Source organism: Astatotilapia calliptera, chromosome 9 (assembly GCF_964374335.1).
Source record: "Astatotilapia calliptera chromosome 9, fAstCal68.1, whole genome shotgun sequence".
Classification (NCBI taxonomy): domain Eukaryota; kingdom Metazoa; phylum Chordata; class Actinopteri; order Cichliformes; family Cichlidae; genus Astatotilapia; species Astatotilapia calliptera.
The window spans coordinates 18,746,355-18,765,251 of NC_137430.1; the positions used below are offsets into that span (position 1 = coordinate 18,746,355).

At 41.4% G+C, this 18,897-nt stretch overlaps 1 protein-coding gene and 1 long non-coding RNA gene across 2 annotated transcripts in view; one reads left to right on the plus strand and one right to left on the minus strand.

Moving 5' to 3' along the window:
* The window catches only part of LOC145430942 (uncharacterized), a 36,788-nt gene extending 35,296 nt beyond the window's left edge, over nucleotides 1-1,492 (plus strand). Inside the window, exon 5 of the long non-coding RNA XR_013911286.1 lies at nucleotides 1,383-1,492. This is a non-coding gene — a long non-coding RNA (uncharacterized LOC145430942). The remainder of the gene's footprint in view (nucleotides 1-1,382) is intronic.
* Nucleotides 1,493-16,550: 15,058 nt separating this feature from the next.
* Nucleotides 16,551-18,640, minus strand: bhlhe22 (basic helix-loop-helix family, member e22). Its single transcript, XM_026179525.2, has one exon. The coding sequence runs from the start codon at nucleotides 18,357-18,359 to the stop codon at nucleotides 17,553-17,555; it is 807 nt and encodes a 268-aa protein (XP_026035310.1). The 5' UTR covers nucleotides 18,360-18,640; the 3' UTR covers nucleotides 16,551-17,552.
* Nucleotides 18,641-18,897: the final 257 nt, after the last annotated feature.

Genomic DNA, 18,897 nt, shown 5'->3' on the forward strand with positions numbered 1-18,897 from the left:
TGGTCGGTGGCCATCATCACGAGAAGCAGGTAAATCGGTTAAATTATGCAGGTTTCAAAACCTCGAGGACAGGATGCGACCAAAAAACCTTGGAGGAAAAAAAACATCTTGCAAGAAGACAGCTGTTCAGAACATACTGCAGATTCATTATTCACAAGCAGAGAGTCTCTGGACACAGCATGTTATGTCAAAGTGTTTTAAAGCATTTACGCCACAGTGGCTCAGTGATGAAATCTGTAAAAAAGAGAAGAATCTGACAGAATGTCCTCAGAACATTGTTTTACCACAAGTGTTTTGTTTCCCAGCCATTTTACAGGGTTTTTCACTCACAAGGAATTACAAGTGTGTCTGAATATTTGATGGCAGAAGCCATGGAGACACTTTTGCGTCTTCTTATCGTCGTAATTCTGCAGTTTGCAAGTTGTGCACCGCGGTTCTTTACAAGAAATTAGATTTGTGTTTTACAATTTTTTTTTTTAGATGCTCATATGTTTAAACTCCATGCACAGTCGCTAGGAGTGTGTTATATGGAGTGTGTGTGTATCATCGCATTGATATACTGTGTTTTATGTGATTTTTAGGGGATTTAAGATTCATTTTAGTAGTTGTCATGTAACACGAGATGTTTCCTCTGTTAAAGGTAACAAGGAATTGTGATTTGAGCCTTAAGTTTCTTTGTCATGTGATGACGTGACTCCCAAAGCCTTAGAAATGGCTTTGTAATCCTTTCCTGACTGATGGATGTAAATTATTTTGTTTTTAAGCTGCTTCTTTAGATCGTGGCATGATGCGTTGTTTTTTGAGATCTTTAAGGTAACTTAAATTTGTCAGGCAGTTTCTATTTGAGTTTTTTTGTTTTATTAAACAGGTCTGGCAGTAATCGGGTCTGGGTGTGGCCATTGAAACTGAACCAAAGGTTTTCAAAAGTGTTTAAAACCTCATCCGAAAATTCAGATTTTGGTTGGTTCAGATAAGAGGTCCTGGTAATTTAAATAATGTTTCAAATTAACAGCCCAAATAATTGCCCAGAGGTGTTTCAGGGTGGACTTGTAATCGCTCTCCTCTTCTGTCTTTTCTTTTTCTCTTTATTCAAGCCACACTAAAAATAACAGAGAGCATCTAGTGTCACATTTTCCTTCTTCTGTGTTACACCGTGAAAATGTCATTGAGCGACAGCGGTGACTTTTTCAACCCAATAGGTGCCACCTGACAAACCTGATCTGTCTCTCACTGTAAATGCACCTCAACATGGTAAATGCAGTTTTTCCTAACACTATATTAACTCATTTCACGACATATTTTAAACCCACTGCTGCAGATCTGTGTGTGTGTGTGTGTGTGTGTGTGTGTGTGTGTGTGTGTGTGTGTGTTTATCTTTAAAGTGGATGGCCTCCTGCCAGTTGGGCCTACTCCGAGTGCCGCAGTGTCAACAGTGACGAGAAAGGGCCAGAGGGGTGATGTAAGTATTGATACACTTCTTGAAATCACTTTGTCACCACCAGACATGCCAGGCTGCTGAAGTACCACACAACAGCAGGAAGATGATTGTGAATTCTTGGCAGCAGGATGAGGGATGCCATTAAAAAGGCAAATGTGATTAATTTTTAGTGAGAACGCTCTCATGTTGGCGAGTCAGTGAGGTCGGGCTAAAGGGATGTGACACAGAAATTACTCCTCCCCCTGCTCCTAATGTGACTCGTCATTCTCAAGAAATATCTTGGAAATGGGAAGACAAAAACACTCTCATCCAATAGCCTATTTGTTCAGGGCTTTTGTGGCAGGAATCTGGCTCGATAGCACAAAGAAAATCCATTGCTCATTGTAGATCACTGGCTATTTAACACACGATCGAGGGAGATATTTGATACGTCATCATCCTGGCACGTTTAGTTTGTCTGTTTTAGTTTGTTTAAAAAGAGAAAGAAAATGAAATGCCTTTTTCTGTTCCAGTACTGTGTTTTTCTGTAAACCTGTTCGAACTAAGACTCCCCCTCCTCACCCCTGTGGAGTGACATTTTCCAGGTGACACAATGGCGTAGGCCACACTTAATCTGGACCCCTTTATAAACACGGCGGGGCTGCGGCACCTCCACCGCTGCCTCTTGTCTCTGTCTGTATAAGCGCTAACAACAAAAGACAGGACACAGGTCACGTTAAAGGTTATGTCCTTTTCTGTTTCATGCAGTTTTAGACAAATGATTTTTACAACTTGAATTCATGTAATTATTGATATGCACAGCAGATAAAACCGCACAAGTCTTCTTCATTTTAGTTATGTTGTGACTTTTTCAGACTCCTCATCATCAGTGGGTTTTTTTTCCACACCAAAAAACCTAAATAAATTGCTTGATACATTTTTTTAGTAAGAAAAAAAACCCCCAAATAACTGCTGAATCTAGAAAATATGGTACAAATTAAAACTCATATTTTCACATTAATATTTAATTTTAAAAAAATTCTGGCAATTATTTCATGCTTTAGAGTGTTAAGCGTTAAAGTACAACAAATTCATGTGTGTTTAGGGGTTTGCGTGTAGAGGCAATGAAAAGCAATATTCATATAAAGTGGTGTTTATAGAGCTCTATAGAGGTTTATATGAAGCCCACAATAACTTTTGCCTGCCTATGTGCCTTTTTAGAGTTTTATGCTTCTTCGTGTTCCTCAAAATGACACAAGAGAACCACAACAGCAAAGTTATGATAAAAAAACACCCCAAAACAACCAGCTGGAAGTGGTCTGAACCACATATAGCTGAGAGACAGTCTGTGTACTAAAATTACGCTACAGATTGATCTTTTTCATATTTAGTCATAAGTCATTTATCTATTTTTTATTCAAAAAATGTCAAAAGGATGAAGGTTCTGAGTCTATTTAGCCTCAGTGTTTATAATTGAGCTATAATTGATTCCCCAGACATCCATGAATAGAGAGCCTCAGAGTGCTCAGAGTCATAAAAATTACACTCTGCATGTCTTGGAAAGATGAAATTGTAAAACGTTCCCCAAAACGGAAGTGTTTCTTTTAAAATTGCCAGCTGCCCTCGCTGAAAACGAAATATCTTCTGAGTGTTAAATCGATTATAAAAGTCACAAGCCAGCAGAGATCACAATTGCTTAATCCGTTCTCGCTTGTAATCTTGGATTAGCCCTCGGTTTACGTCTCCTCAACAGAAAATAACAATCCCACTGCACACAGGCCAGCAGGACAGTCAACTGCACACCGTGCTGTAGTTTACTTAGGGTGGAAAACTGCTCATGTTCTTGTATCCCATTACCATGACCACCTTGAGATAAATGGCTCTTTCTCCCTTCTGCCATAAGGTTTTATATCAAACGACATGTGTTGAGTATCTGACTGCAGGTTATATTGTTGCAGCGGAAATAAAACAATCACTTTTGGAGTCGTTTCAAGGCGCCTGCATGCGCTGTGTAACTGCTGGCCGACCTATACGCACAGTGTTTATAGATGTAGGGAAGAGGACAGTGGCAGGTGACAGGTTAACTCTGCTGTGTAAATTCCTGGGCCGTGTATGATGTAGCCTGTGATCCTGCGGTCCTTGATTAGATCTGAGCCAGTAAATATCCTGTGATTAATCAAAAGGGCTTGTTCTGTGTGTAGCGTCCCTGTGTCACCTTCACAGCTGGGTGGCAGGGCCGCTGTGTTTACCGCACTCCACTTCCATCCCTTCAGACCTCATCCTTATTTCATCACAGCCCACAGAGGGACGACTTAAAGGCTCCTGCAGCCCTAGTGCTGCGGACATGGCTGGCATTATAATCCAAGATAAAAACTGAGATATTGTGGAAGATTTTTGTCATCTAGTGAGCAAAATGTGCGGGTGTATAATCTCCACAGTGAGGCTGTGTCCCGCTGTCTAGTATGTTACACAAATGTAGAAGTGGGAATTGTAAAAGTTTATTTTTCAATCTTTTTTAGCTTTCTGTAGTTTTATTTCTTCATTATTATGATTGGCACTCTATTTTAAGTTAAATGCAGACGGACACACGCACGTTTCTGGGATTGCAGAGCAAAACACAAGTACCGTTCATCTCTTGTACTCTCTACTCTCGACCCTTTAAAAAGAAATATATAAAAAAGTCTTTATTCTAGGCAACACAGATGGGGGAAGCGAGTCCAACATTGTGTTTTATGATATTTGTTGACAATAAGAAATATAGAATACCACCATCCTTATCCTTTAACTACAAAATAATTAGCACTCAGACCAAGAATATCCCCTGGAAACAGCTTTGCTACAGGCTCGTTACATCCATGAAACATGTTCAAATGAAGGCCAACATGATAATGGGTGATTATAGTAATTAATAGACTGAACTAATTACTTTAGCCAGTTGAGATTCATTTAATGCTGAAGAGTAAGTGGTGTGTGTTTGAGTGGAGCCTGCCCAACTGAAACTGACTCATTTCTAATTAATCATACTCCTCTGCTTCCTTACAGTATCTTTAGCGTTGTCTGATAACTGGTGTCACTTTAGTTAGCTCCTGTCTGTTTAAAAAGAAAAAAAAAAAACAGTATGGTCCTCACAGCATCTTCTTAGGCACTATTTTATTCCCTGAACAGCTCACTTGGAAAATCCGTCCTGATGTCCTGACTTGTCTGTGGAGCATGATTTCACTGATTCCTGCCCCCCTTTTTATGATGACTCCTTGATTGTCATCTGAAGATGGTCTGTGGGACATGCATGTCATGTTAATAAAGGCATTAAAACCCGTGTATCCCTCCACCACAGAACAAAGTCTGGACCTGTCCGCGAATATAGATCTCTAATTGCTTTTGCGTGGTGGTGCAGCAGAATTGTGCTTCCCAGATGTCACGTCTGCCAAACCCCGGTGCACATCACTGTCAGTGGGCCTGAGAAATCTCCCTAACAAGCTTGTGATTACATAAATCTATAGCTGCAGTGTCGCCAAAGAGACTGAATAACTTTCAAGGAGACTTCATGTTTGATGTTCCCGGGCTTGATTGCAAAGAGGAAAAAAAGAGAAACCCTTTATATTGGGAATGTGTCCAAACACTCTAGGTTTGCTAATTTTGTCATAGTCAATTTTATAGCATGGCCATGAGAATGGGTGGCGATGAAATGAAGTTTCTGAGTGCTTTGCAAAGGGGCGTGAGTGGGTTTGACAGGCCACTGAAATATGCTCCGCTCTACCTTATTTCATTACAGCAGCAGGGGCTAAAAATGCAAATCTGGGGTCCACTCTCAAGAGGTTGTTTGAAAAGTGACACGTCAAACAACTGGCTTCGAGTGGCAGACAAAACCTTACATTAATGTTTCATCACTGAGCTCATATTTTGATATCTGATTACTACAGTGGCTTTTCAGGCATTCTCAATAAATTCTCATTTTCAATAAAGCTATGCTTTCCTCCAAGCCGCTCTCTAAAGCCATTGTTTGGATGGCCTCGCCATTTACTTCCACGTTTAATATGGCAGAAATCCTTGGTCATGAGAACAGTAACCATATCCTAAACACAGAGACTGATAGACCAGATCCGTCTCATGGCCTTCTCTTAAGGGGTGATGAATTGGCTTAATGGGGACCACGCAGCCACACAGAGGGAGGCGTGAGAGGAGGTATTAAATGACATGATTTTATAGCCTATCAGCACTGTCATACCTCAGCTGTAAGCTGAATGTCTTTTTTTCAGTACAATAATGCGGTTTGAATATATGCCACGTTAAACACACTTACGCAGAACACTTCAAGTGCTACCATGTACTTGTGCAAAAGTTTTTAGCCACCCAGCATTTTTTTTATATTTTGCTTCAAAGGAGCCAGACTTTCTTGGATTTTTAAGGTGGTTTTCCTGAAGGTCTTTCAAAACGTTTCTTTGGAGATTGGCAGCTTTTTCTCGAATTTTCAATTCAGTCGTTTTACCTGACTATTTTTAGAGGATTGATTTTTTTCAAATCCATGTCCTATGAATCATTCAGGCATAAAAAGGCACCTAACTCAACGTATGAACCAATTTTGTGTCTAAAAATAACAGACAACTTAACAAAGAACCAATAAACTGCCATAAAACACATCATTTGTTCCCATTTCTTTATTCAGAACTTTATAAAATACCAAAGATAACCCAGTTTGAAGGTATAAAATTGTATTTTTGTGCCAACAAGTTGATTTCCCAAAGAGCTTTTGGCTGGAAAATTGGCATATCTCAGCATGGTGTGCAGTGTGTCCTTAAAAAGTTTGAGGAAACAGGACAAGTGGCAGAACTTAAAAAAAACAAAAAACTTTTCCCTGAAGCCTCCTCAGACATGGTCACAGGAGAAGGGTGGGCGTAAAGGAGCCGTTCTTAAGGAAGAGGGGAAAGGCTTGAAGTGCGCCGCATTACACAAGAACTGGACTGAAAATTATTTGCAGCAGGTCTTATGGAGTGATGAATCCAAAGTTTCTTCAGCATTATTGAAGCAGTGTAGTATCATCTCAACAGAGAGCGAAACAAAAGCCTGCCAACATCTAAAGAGGAGCTTTGAATGGGATTCAAGAACTCCAAAGAACTCTTCCTGAAGACTTCTTAAATTATAAGAAAGCTGCCTAAGAGAGTTCAGACTGTGCTGAAGAGTGAAAGTGTTTAAGGAAATTATTAACTTTTTCATTAGAATTGTTTTTGCCTTGTATTTGGTATTACCATTTGTGTTTATATGTTTCACTGCACCTATTTCCCATTTTCTTAGTAACATATAAATAAATGAGAGGTGATTAAGACTTAAGACTATCAGTATTTGGCATCAACAGCAAAGAAAATTTAAAGACCACTTTTTTTGGATTACATGTGCTTTTTTTTATATGAAGTTTATTAGTTTAGTTACCATCGATATGGAACCAGTTTTATTTATTTACACTTGTGCCAGTTCCAGCTTTTTGGCAGCACTGGCACCATGCTGGGGGTTTCCATGTTACCACTTTCTGTATATTTTAGTCAGACCAAAGAATTAGTGGGATTTGTATCTGTACATAACTTGGGTGACCCTCTTAGTTGTCCTCTGGCACTATTGTAAATATATATGGTCAAGAAATTTGGTCTGAATAACAGCTTTGATGGTTCTTTTTTATTCATCCAGCACAAAACAAAATAATTTGATCATGACCGAATCCCTGCCAAACTAATAACATTTGCATCAGCCCTAATGTACTTAGTGCTAATTTGTTGGCCTGCAGACACACCGAAGTCAGTCGCCAAACACAGTCAACACCTGCTTAACATCCACATGTTAGCATTGTTACCGTGAACCGGTTTGAATGCTCCCGTGACTTTAGCTTCAGCTAGTGCCTCACAGAGCAGCTCAGTTCTTGGACTTTACAAACCACGCAGGTAAACAGGTGTAGGGATTTTCCAGGCCGCTGGGAAGACACGTATATAAAAATACTTTTTATTTGAAGCCACTCCAACAAGCACCCCAGAAGCCGTAAACAGCGCGTGACAGGTGAGACCCATTAGGGTGATATTCTCCTTGAGTATTTAGCAGCCTGTTTTCACACAACTCATTATTCCTGATAAATTAGCTGGCTGATGATAGTGATATGTTGTAATTTGTAAATGAGTGGGGTGCACCTGTCAGTAAGGCTCATTTGCTAATAACGAGCATCCACTAAATAAGTAACAACCCTCCTAATTTCAGTTGACTCCTTTACCGTCTGCTTTGTATTATTTTGCCGTTTTCTTTTGCTGCAGATTGATTCCTTCTTTGAAAATGTGTTCCCAGTCAAGCCTCCGTCTCTCTTTGCTTCCTAGACTCACATGTGAATTATTCCAGTTCATTATTTGCTGAACTGGTATTGATGATCATTTCATATCCTTGATCATGTTGTTCGTTGCATTTTATTTTGCTTTTATTCATAAAAAGAGACAAAAAGATGATAGTCAGTGAAACATAAACATGGCAGTACACGTTGCTTTTTTTCTTGCAGAACTTCTTTTCTTTAGTACTGCAAATAAAGATTCATAAATATATTCAGGAAGGCTTACTACTCTGTCTCTGCGTGAAATATCGATATATATTTTTAAATATACCATCAGATAAACGGACTGACAGATATTTTTGCCTCAAATATGGTAAAAGTGTGCAAATCTTAAAACCTTAAGGGAAAAACGAGATAAAAGGAGCACCGAGGTTTGGTGACTGGTCACCCATTAAACGATATTACCCTGTTACTTTGCAAAGGCTTCCTCCTAATACAAGACAAGGGGGTATGTGACCTTCAGCTATTAAACCAGCCTGTTAATTGTCTAATAATAAAATGTTTTTATTGTACAAACCCTCTTTTAGTGTAATTGAATTTCTGCCTGCCTTTCGCTCATCTCACTTTTATTTCTGTCTTTTTTGCTGAGGCTGTGAATCCTCGCTATTACTGGTTATAATGACGGCATAGGAATTGGTTCTCCGGGATCGCCACATCTATCCTCCTCCTCACTCGTCTCCCCGCAAACTTTACATTTAAACCACTCTCATTACAGCGCAGATTACAGAGGCTTATTGGTCCTCATTAGAGCCCACTGATCCTTGGCTGGGCCCATGTCCTAACATCTTTTAATTAGCATTCTGGAAATCTAATCAATGTAATAACTCAGATTAATCTCCCCTTTTGCACTTATTTTCTCACACTCTTTTATTTCAGGAGGTTCTTGGCTCGAAGGCTCAAAGGCTGAGAGATTGTGGTCTGTTTTCTGAAGCTGCCAGGTGTGTGACATGAGAGTTAAGGAGACCTTGAAGTTTTTATATTTGAAGGGCGAACAGGATCATTTCATGGATTTGACTGAATTTATTGAGCTTTGATCAAACAAATTACACTTAAAATGCAAACTAGACCTCTCAAATGTAAATACAGATTGTTTTAAATGTATGTTTCTCTCCATATAAGGCTTGCAGTACTTTGGAAGGACATGAAAAGATTTAAATACCTGGTAGTGACAGATGTTGACAGTGGGCCATGAGTTTTTCCTCTAAATGTGCTGTAAAGCTTTCACTCCCCAGCCAGGCTCTGTGCTGTGATACGAAGTGAAAGCCAAGGCGGAGTTTGGCACTGGACGGCCATTTTGTGTCTGGTCTGATGCATGGTTTCACTGGGTGTCACTTTGGCTTCATATCACAGTCAGTGGTGGCGGCGAGCAAAGCTGCAGGTCTCATTAGAGCATGTTTACTGCTACAGTTGCAGGGAGTGCAGGAAAATAAAATAAAAAAAGCAAAACAGGGAAGAGTTTAAATGTTTATGAATGAAAATTCAGGTCCTGGATTATTAAATGATAATGTTGCTTTTAAAAGTGTAACACCTTAAAAATGAACACAAGAATACATTTCGTCTGGCCGTAATAAAGTAAAGGACAACTGCATTTAGGCCATCGTGACTGGCATCCAAGTAGGAGAAGTCCAGTGTCTGACAGCCCGGTACTCACACACCTTTGTGTACAGTAAAGCACCGTTTCTATGCCAGGTATCCAGGGCAGACATTTTGGCGCAGCTTTGACCATACAGACAAAGACGCCAGGGTGTGATGGGACACAGACCTGCCATTTCCCAGCAGCACTGGCATGCCTCTCACTGCAGAATGATGAATGGTTGCACACGCATGTTGCACATTTTCTCATGCTCCCTTATAACACATACACGCTCGATCACATGCACACTTGCAAAAGCCCCATAACAGCCCTCCTGGTCAAGTCAACGAGGCATTGCATCACACACATACACACTCTATCTCTCACACATACATATAGATGCACACACATGCAGACAGGCATCCTCACTGTAGTGCTGCAATATTCAGCGCCAGGTGTAGGAGGAAGGGGGAATAAGGTTGTGTTTATTAGCAGCTCCCTTGGTGTTCTCTAAATTGCCTTGTTTGCTCGGCACAAGCACACAAACAGATGCTGTCCTCTCTGCTCTGGGTAATTCTTGGGGGGTCTCTGGGTACTTACTGAAAGGCCTACCCGTACCACACAAGCAGTCTCGTATGTGGTGATGCATACGGTTCCTGCATGCAAACACACACACGTCAGACCAGTCGATATTAAAACAAACAAAACAACAACAAAAAACTACACATTTGTGTGGTAATTTTTGCACTGACATTCAGAAGTACAGTTTGATTTGTGCAAACAAGAAGACATTGTCTCTCCAGATAAGTAATTGCAGTATCGCCGTATAAGCAAATCTCTCTCTGTGCCTAACCTCGCAGTGGCACAATTTCACTCTTATTAAGAAAATCTGCATTTAGGAGGGACCAATGCTATCAGTCGAAATTAATCTGCTTTGACTGATCCTTAATGTGACCACAGTCATCGAGTAATTATTGTCTGGATGGCTGTGCACCAGGCTCATAACCGCCATCCTCCTTCTCCTCCTCCTCCTGCCCCCCACAAAAGGGGCTAGCCTTGGTGTGTGAATCCCTCAGCAGCGGGCTGGTTACAGTGGGTACGGCAGGCATGTCATTAAGCGCTTGATCAGTGAGTCGTGATTAGCCTGCCCTGTATTATTGTGATTAACGTCTATCCAGCGGACGACTGTCCCGTTGTCACCAGTGATACCATCTGAGATCCTGAGATTCTCGGGTGAAGGCCAGTGGAGGAACCTGGTAGTGTGGATACACAAATCTGTTCGCTTCAATGAAGGCTGCTCCTCTTAAATGCACACGCACCAAAAAAAACAAAACAACAAAAAACCCCACACACACCCTGTCAGTCACGAAAACGAATGCATTTAACGAGTGCAGCACTCTCTCCCCGTGCAGCTATGTTTTGTCTGTGTGTCTTCTCTGATTAGTTAACCCACTACCTCTTGTGCAGCTTGCATGCTCTATAGCATTTCCATCAGGCCACATGCCTTTTGTCTGCGTGCGCGCTGAAAGACAAAAACCTCCTCTTCCTATTGTGCTCCATTTCTCTCTTTCATCTCGTACTTCCTCGACCAACAAAGTCGATTTGACCACGGCTGATTATTGTAACGAAGGCAGTCCAAGAGAATATGCACATTCTCACTGTACGTCAGATTCGATCACAGCAAGGGGGGGAAGCCTCGCACTGACCCACGTCTCTTCCCCTCAGACAACTGGCTGCTTACACAGAGGGAGCTTTTGAGAACAGGCGCTGTGGACTGAACTGCAATCGAAGTCTCACTTATGCGGCGCTAAGGACACGGAAAGACAGTGGGAGGAAATTGTTTTAAATTAGGAATTGATATAAGAATGTGGCAAAAAGAAAAAGAAGAGGAAAACTAGTGCTAAACTGTGCCACACGAGAAACGGAGATCAGACTACTTCTCTTTTTGTGCATTTTAAAAGCAGCTAAATATATAAATACTTAATATAGTTCAGATGTATTCCCTGTAGCTTGGATTTCATGTTTTTTTTGTTTGTTTTTTTTAATTCCCAAAAGTTTCATTGAGCTTTTTCTTCACGAGCCCCTGTATGCGTGTTTCATTTCTTTGTAATTACTCACCTAAACCCAGACCCTCTTCTCGTGGCTCTTGTGCTTCCGCCGGTGGAAAAGAGTCAGTTTTGATTACAAAGTAAACGCTGCGGCATCAGACAGGGGGGTTACATGCTGATATGCATTCTATCAGGATGATTTATGCAAATTATGCACATTATTCCCGCAGGAATCTCTCTTCTGAAAGTGCCAGGATAAATTGCCGGAAATTAGCCATAAAATTCACTGTGCAGGGAGTGTGAGGTGAAGGCCGCCAAGGAGCCAAGGACATTGGGCCGCCATGGTTACGCTTGGCCTGGCCTGCCTCCCCCATGCTTGGCATTCATGGCTGTTAAAGACCTCTGCTCAGACAGATATACTGAAGCCTGGAGTGGCACTCAGCACATCAGGAAGATCAGCCAAGCAAGTGTTACACTAACGGCGGGGTTTCATGCTCTAGTAACGTGACAGATTTTTCAAAGGGAGGGAACGAGATTGTTGGTTTATTCTTCCCACGTTTTAGGCCGAAACCCACTTTGTAAATTCTTCTGTGTTCCTAGAAAGTGGCAGCGCGTTATCATTGAGTAGCTGGCCTCAGATCCAGTCACCGTTTGAACTGTTTTATGACTGAATTTATGCCTTTGTTTGCTATATAGCTGACCTTGCTCATAGTGCATCCTAATCTTCAGATTACACTCTAATCAGAAACCTGTTCAGCAATCAGGTGATGAATTGTTGTAGGAACAGCACATAAATAGGTGGTTGTCATTATCACAACACAGAATTGAGGTTGTATCAGGCAATGTCTTCTTTATAGCGCTACACACCTCCCTATTGGTCAGGCCTTTCATTTGTCTCGTGATCGGCGTGTGTATGGGAGGGAAACAAAGAAAAAGTGTGTGTGTACATTAAATGAGAAGCGAGTGACTCTCGGTGTTATTGTGTCTTCCTCGTGTCTTTATTTCAGTGTGAAAGCCAGAGTTAATGAATATGAGAAAATGGAGATGAAATCCACCTCGCCTTGGCTTTAATGAACCCTGAGAGGGTCACGATCTGCATATTGAGCAGGACGAGCAGGATCTGTCTCTCTCACAGGTGAAGTACACAAAAACCATTGCAGTTTCACGTTTTAGTTTAAATCCTTCACTCTTTTTAAGGTTTGCATCGACGTGGCTGAGTGCAGCCGAGCGTGGTGCTGTTAACATAATCCAGAGCGGCCGCTCGGGTCACTGTGAGTTCTCCATCCGCTCTAATCAAGCACATTATCTCGATGTTAAGGTCACATAAATGGAAAGTTCACAGCTGTCGGGGAAGCTTTGACCACTGCGCCACCGGAAGTTAGTTTTTGACGTTAAAACGATCGCGTAATCTGTAAATTCAATGAAAAATAAATTGTTTCTTTTATCAAGATGTGTGGATAACAAGTAATTTCTTAATAAAATCAACACGCGCATGGAAAGCACACCAAAGCTCAAAGTATATTTCAGGCAACGGCCCCATAAAACGGCATCAAATCGAGTGAATTGCCTCCCAACGGCGTTCATAATTTGATTTATTTGGCACAAATATTTGAACAATGAATGCACTTCACTTCATCGCCTGTTCTTGTTTGTTCAAGCCACAGAGTAAATTGTTTTTTGTCTTTTTTTTTTCTTCTGGAATAAACAACCTGTACAGCAACAAAGAGCCAGTGCTGTCCACAACAACAACACGGCCACCACCAAATTACTGTGCTCAGCCATGACATAGTTTAATCCCAGCGGAATAAAAGAACATCAGATTACGGCAGAAAGACAGAGCCATCGGTAAACAGGGATTAGGAGATTGGGGTTTTAATCTGATTAATATGGAGGCAGTTGGAATATTAGAGATGTTACTCAACTGTTGTATTCCAGATGAGGGGATAATCACACTTTGCTACGTCATTTATTGTGCCCTGTTAGAACTTTCAGAGCTAAACGAGCTGCCATATGTTTACCTGACCTCGAGGCTGCCTCCGAGATAAAAACATTTGCGATGTAATGAATTAGGAGCTCGTTAGGTGAGTGGGAAAACAGTTAGAAATATGCAGGAAATACTGAATGTTATTGCAGCGAAAGTGGTCTAAGTCGCCGTCAGTATTCTTTATATTTACAGATATAAAGCAGCTCAGAGTTACAACAAAGCATCTCTAAATAAAAACCTTTATTACAGTTAAACAGCTCCTTCAAGCATCAATGTTTAAATATTATAATAGGGATCGTTTCTGTTTTGAAAGGAAAGGCTTAGTTATAGCATTAATCTGTAAGATCCACACCTGGTCTTGTTCAGGGCAACCTTAAATCAAATGTGGTGTTTATCTTCCTGCACACAAAGAATGAGTAGATGGATTTGGACATTTTTTTAGCTCCTTAAAACAACCCTATTTGTGTTTTAAAGGTGGTAAGCATGTATTTAATTGTTGTAAAGATTTGGAAATATTCAGCAAGTTTGGACGGTTTAGCCTAAAAACTGCATTCAGTATTCCTTGTCTAATAAGCAAAGTTTCTAATAAAAGTGCTATTGGAAAGATTTGTAGCTGAAGTTCAGAAAAAGCTCAAGTAAATTTCTCGAATGTGATAATGGGCTCATCTACGAAGACTAGCTTCATATATCGGCCCTACAGTGCATCTGATAATGACGGTTTCACTGTTAAGAAGTTCAAATTTGTACTACTCAATGTAAGCAGTTTACCTCTTTAGCTTCACAGTTCTATTAGCCAGCATTGCGTGCACCAACAACATTATGCATTGCTATCAGTGGCCTGACAAAAATGAAGTACCGCCCAGCAGTTGATTTGGTGCCTCAACCAGTGCAGCACATATATCTTTATACACAGCGTGTGACACAGCATGGATGAATCCATTGTCAGAGTTTTGCCAGCTACTGATATGAAGGAGACATTTCAATTTGGCGTACTTATGTATATTTTTAATGTTTATCATCTTTAGCATACACAGCAGCTGCGTTATGAATGAGCGCCCTGCTGCCCACTGATATGGCAAATTGGACATTTTATAGTTTATGAAAGGGGTGGGTTTTTTTGTTATCTTCCAGTTTTATTCGTCAGTCCCGATTCCCACTGTAAATGCTTTAAAGACAGATGCAGCTTTATTAGGCTTTTGGATAAAAGCGATGCTCCCTATTATGACTTGGTTGGTGGCCACTTTAAAAAAAATGGATAAAAAAAGAAGAAGCTTGAAATCCTCCCATTTTTTTCTGTTTTCATGAGGCATCTTGGGGCTCTATCGCTGCCCGGCCCAGCTTAACATTTCAGGCACCCTTGTGTGTACATGACATTTCACCTACTTGTAAAAATGGCTGAAATACCAAGTATCTAGCAGACTTTTGATTATTCAGTTTCTTACTTTTTCTTATACAAACCTGCTCCTCATGTTTGCTCTAAAATTGTCCTCTGCCTTTACATTGATATTTTATGCTGTTGTCTGTTTTCCTTTGGATGTTGTGTTCTGTTTTATGCACCCATATGGCTCTCTCTCATCCCTGGGGAATCTCCTCTTATGGGCTAATGTGAATATTAGTATGGGTTAAATGCTCCACTCATTTATGCATTAATGCATATTGCATAATTAATATTTTTGTGAAGTCTCATTTTCAAACAGCAGCAGGGGGAGAAAAAAAAGCCTCATCTCTGTGTTCAAACTACAGTAAATAAATAAATAAAAGCTTAAATCCTGTAACGTGAGTTGCTGACAGGATTTTCACTCCAGAGCTGTTTTGATGTCTCCTGATTATTTCCAGTCTTGATTAAGGGCTCTTCTGTGAAGATTCAAGGCATTCAGGGGTGTGATGGGATTAAATGGGACACTGTAATGACCCTGTTGTCAGAATGGCTCATCATACAGACACAAAGCTTAGATCGGAGACTAGTAAAAATAAAAAAACAATAAATAAAAAAAATCAGAAACCAGCATTGTTAACACATTTTCATATTTGTTTGCTTCTATGTGGAAAAATGAGATAAAGATGCAGGCTTTTGGTTAAAATTATTAGGATAAAACATTGAGCATGTTACATTTAAAGAGGTTTTTGGTGTATGGCTCTGCAAGCTTGAAGCTTGTTTGACGATTTCAAATGAAAGCTGTGCCTAAAATATCACAGTATCCATCTACAACAGAAACATTTATTGGCAAGACGTTTGCTGTATTGAATTTAGTTGATTGTATTAAAAAGTTCGGGGAAATCTGTGGTGCGAAATGATCGGTGCTAATTCATGGTCTGAAATGTGAAGTCTGTGGCCTCTGTCCATGGTGCTGAAGCTTTCACGATATTTACCCTGCCTTTTAGGGGGGGGGGGGGGGGGGGGGAGATCGTGGAGATTTAATGCTAGATTGGCTTTACTGTTTCAAAAGCATTTCCTTATCAAATTGTTTTCGATGTGGACAGTGAAGTGAGGGGGACGAAGCTTGAGTCGATCGCGGAGCAGCTGATGGTTGCGTTCTAAGTAAAGACACCAAATTGCGGCAATGAAACAGTCTTAATTACATTTCTTAATCACAGTGTGGAGGTCTAATTGCCTTAACGATCTGTTTGATTATGCGAGGCCAGGTATTACTGCCGACAGTTTTCATACACACTTGTTTTCGCATTATCATATTATTACACACAGGCGTGGAAATTGTCTCAACATCCACAGTAAAGGTCATCAGAGTGTGTGGGGTTTTTTTTGTTTGTTTTTGGGGTTTGTTGTCTTTCTTTCTTTTCTCTTTCTTTTTTCTTTTAGTCCGTGGAGCACAAACATCTTAATGTTGCCCTGAACGTTCGCCCACCCACGTCTGGCCTTCGTTCCCAAGACTTAAGACAAGAAAAGTTACCGGTTTTGATGGAGCAGAAAATTGTTGAGCATTATTTCCCCTCTCTGCATGACACCTGGTGAGAATGCAGAGACTGACAAATGAGAGCTGCATCGCTCCTAGAACAGAGAGGCTCTAAAGTTATCCTTTTTAAAAAAAAAAAATTAACCCCCCCCCCCCCCAAAAAAAATAAATAAAATAAAATAAAAATCAACAAGAACAATTAACAGTTAAAGGCAGCTCGCTCTGATTCCACGTGCGCTACACTTCACATGAATAATCAGATTTTCTTTTTCTGTTGTTCAAAATATTTTAATAAAGCTTTTCAACACTGAAATACATACAAACGGCCCTCCTCTGCTCTTATAATAACTAAGGTATCTACAATAATCCACAGCCCGACCTGACAACGCGAATAATCTGAAGACCTCAATCGTCATGTTTCAAAAGAAAACAAAAATACAAGAAAAAGAGAGACGACAATGTGCAATGCAAGCAAAAAATATCCATCATAGATATTCAAATGAATAAATTACAAAAGCACATCGAAACACGTGATAAGCTTCAATTCAGGATTTTAACAAAAAGAAATCTGGATGTTTATTATATGACAGTGCCCCCTCACCCCCAAAAAGAATTGCAATAGGCGTGCGCAACGATTAACAAGTGTCTAAAATTAGCACATAAACATCTGACTGATTCAACCTCTTAACTCGCTGTTTCGTTTGACTTTCCTTGCTCATAGCATTCCACTTGCTCAGCAGAAAAACTTCGTGAAAGCAGGCCTTAAACCAAAAAAAAAAAAAAAGAGGAAAAGTCTCTGACTTGAATGGAAAGAAAACCGTGAATAAATGAGAAAGCAGCAGAGAGTGAGTGTGGACCGCTTCGACAAGATGTCCATCTACTCAAGTGGAAAGAATCGCAAGTTGTCAGGTCACCCAAATTTCCAAAAGTGTCCATCACAGAGCAAGTGATCAACAACTCACTCAAATCAACACTTGCAGCCATTCTCACAGGCCCTACTGTACGTCTGTTTGGTCTTCACTGTCATTCATACCAGCACTTTAAGGATGATTTATATTCACAATCAAGTAATGTTTGAACAAAAAAAAGCGCGTTTTAATGCATTTAGTAAATATCATAAAAGTATTCGTCGCCATTACTTTTTCTTTCTTTTTTTCCTTTTTTGTCTCTAGCCTACTGACTTCACTGGTTTTCCTCTCCAAAAGTGTCCTTAAAAGTGGGTTCTTCTTTCTCGTGTGCTTCTCGGAGTCTTTGTCAGGCGCGTTAAGGCTTGTCAGTGCACTGTTTGCAGAGGCTGGAAGTGGCATTGTTGAACAGGGCACATTTATCGGGGCAGGAGGACCCGGCCACTCCGGTGGGGAAGGGGTATCCACCCGGTTGGTCGAACGCGCCCAAGCCGGGAGCTGCGAGGGCAGTGGTGGCCGGTATGGAAGCGGCAGAAATGGCTTGGCCCTGGTTGAGATACATCACTAGCCTCCTCATCTCTTCCAGCGCCTGTGACTGCATGAGGATGTAGTTTTTGGCGAGCAGCAAAGTGGCAATTTTGGAGAGTTTCCGCACTGACGGGCTGTGCGCGTAGGGGATGACCGCTCTGAGCTCATCCAGCGCGTCGTTCAGATCGTGCATCCGTCGTCTTTCTCTGGCATTGATGTTTAGCCTCAGTATTTTCTGCTCTTTGGTTTTCTTACCTCCTTCAGCTTTCCCTGCGCTCACCGTCCGCCCATCGCTGAGGAGGACCATGTCACACCTGCCGTCGCTGTCATCGTCGGGACTCTGCTCACCTCCGCTGCTCTCCGCTGCCGAGGTCCTGTTGGCGCTCTCTCCGTACTTTACGCACAAAGATCCCGTCGGCAGACCCAGCGTCCCCCCTCTGCCTCCTGCCAGTCCTCCCGGTTGAATCGGGTCTGGCTCGGCCTGGTCAAAGCAGCTGATTGGTGACTGGCGGTCTCTGGCTGGTAGTTCGATGCCGGCCGACGATCTGAAAGGGTCCATTTTTTTAGTGGACACGGCGCTCAGAGTTTTGTGAAAAATGTCCCCTCCGCTTACGTTCAAGTTCATCCTCCTGTCCATAGCCTCGTGGATTCCGCGTCGTTGCAGGCTATGGTCTCTTCGGGAAACTCTTGACGCACGTCTCAGAGTTTCTTCCTCTGTTTGTCCTTCACGAGTTTAGTTGTGTGTCAGTGGTGAAGTTGCAGGCTCGCTCCACTTGTCAGCTGAGGTGTAGAGACGAGGAGGAGCCTCACGTAATAAGAGCCACTCTCTCCTGCCTCTCTCCCTTTCTGTGTCTGATTCACCTTCACCGGATCTCCACGATAACCCTGGTTACGCACAAGACGCTTCGGTCCTTTTTACATCATTATCTCGAGGCGGGTTATTAAAAAGGATTCGCCTATTGGGATACAGACACCCTCTCCCCCTGGCACTCACCACCCAATCACGTTAACGTTTTAATTATTGGTATTTAAAGGATGGCAAACAAAGCAGCATGCGCTCTGTCTCTCTTCTGTAATACGCTTTGGGTTCAAGATCTTTGCAAAGATCCCCCCCGATCATAAAATAGCCCGCTTCACTGATTTGGTTACGAGACATCAGTTTGTATCCTTTTCAA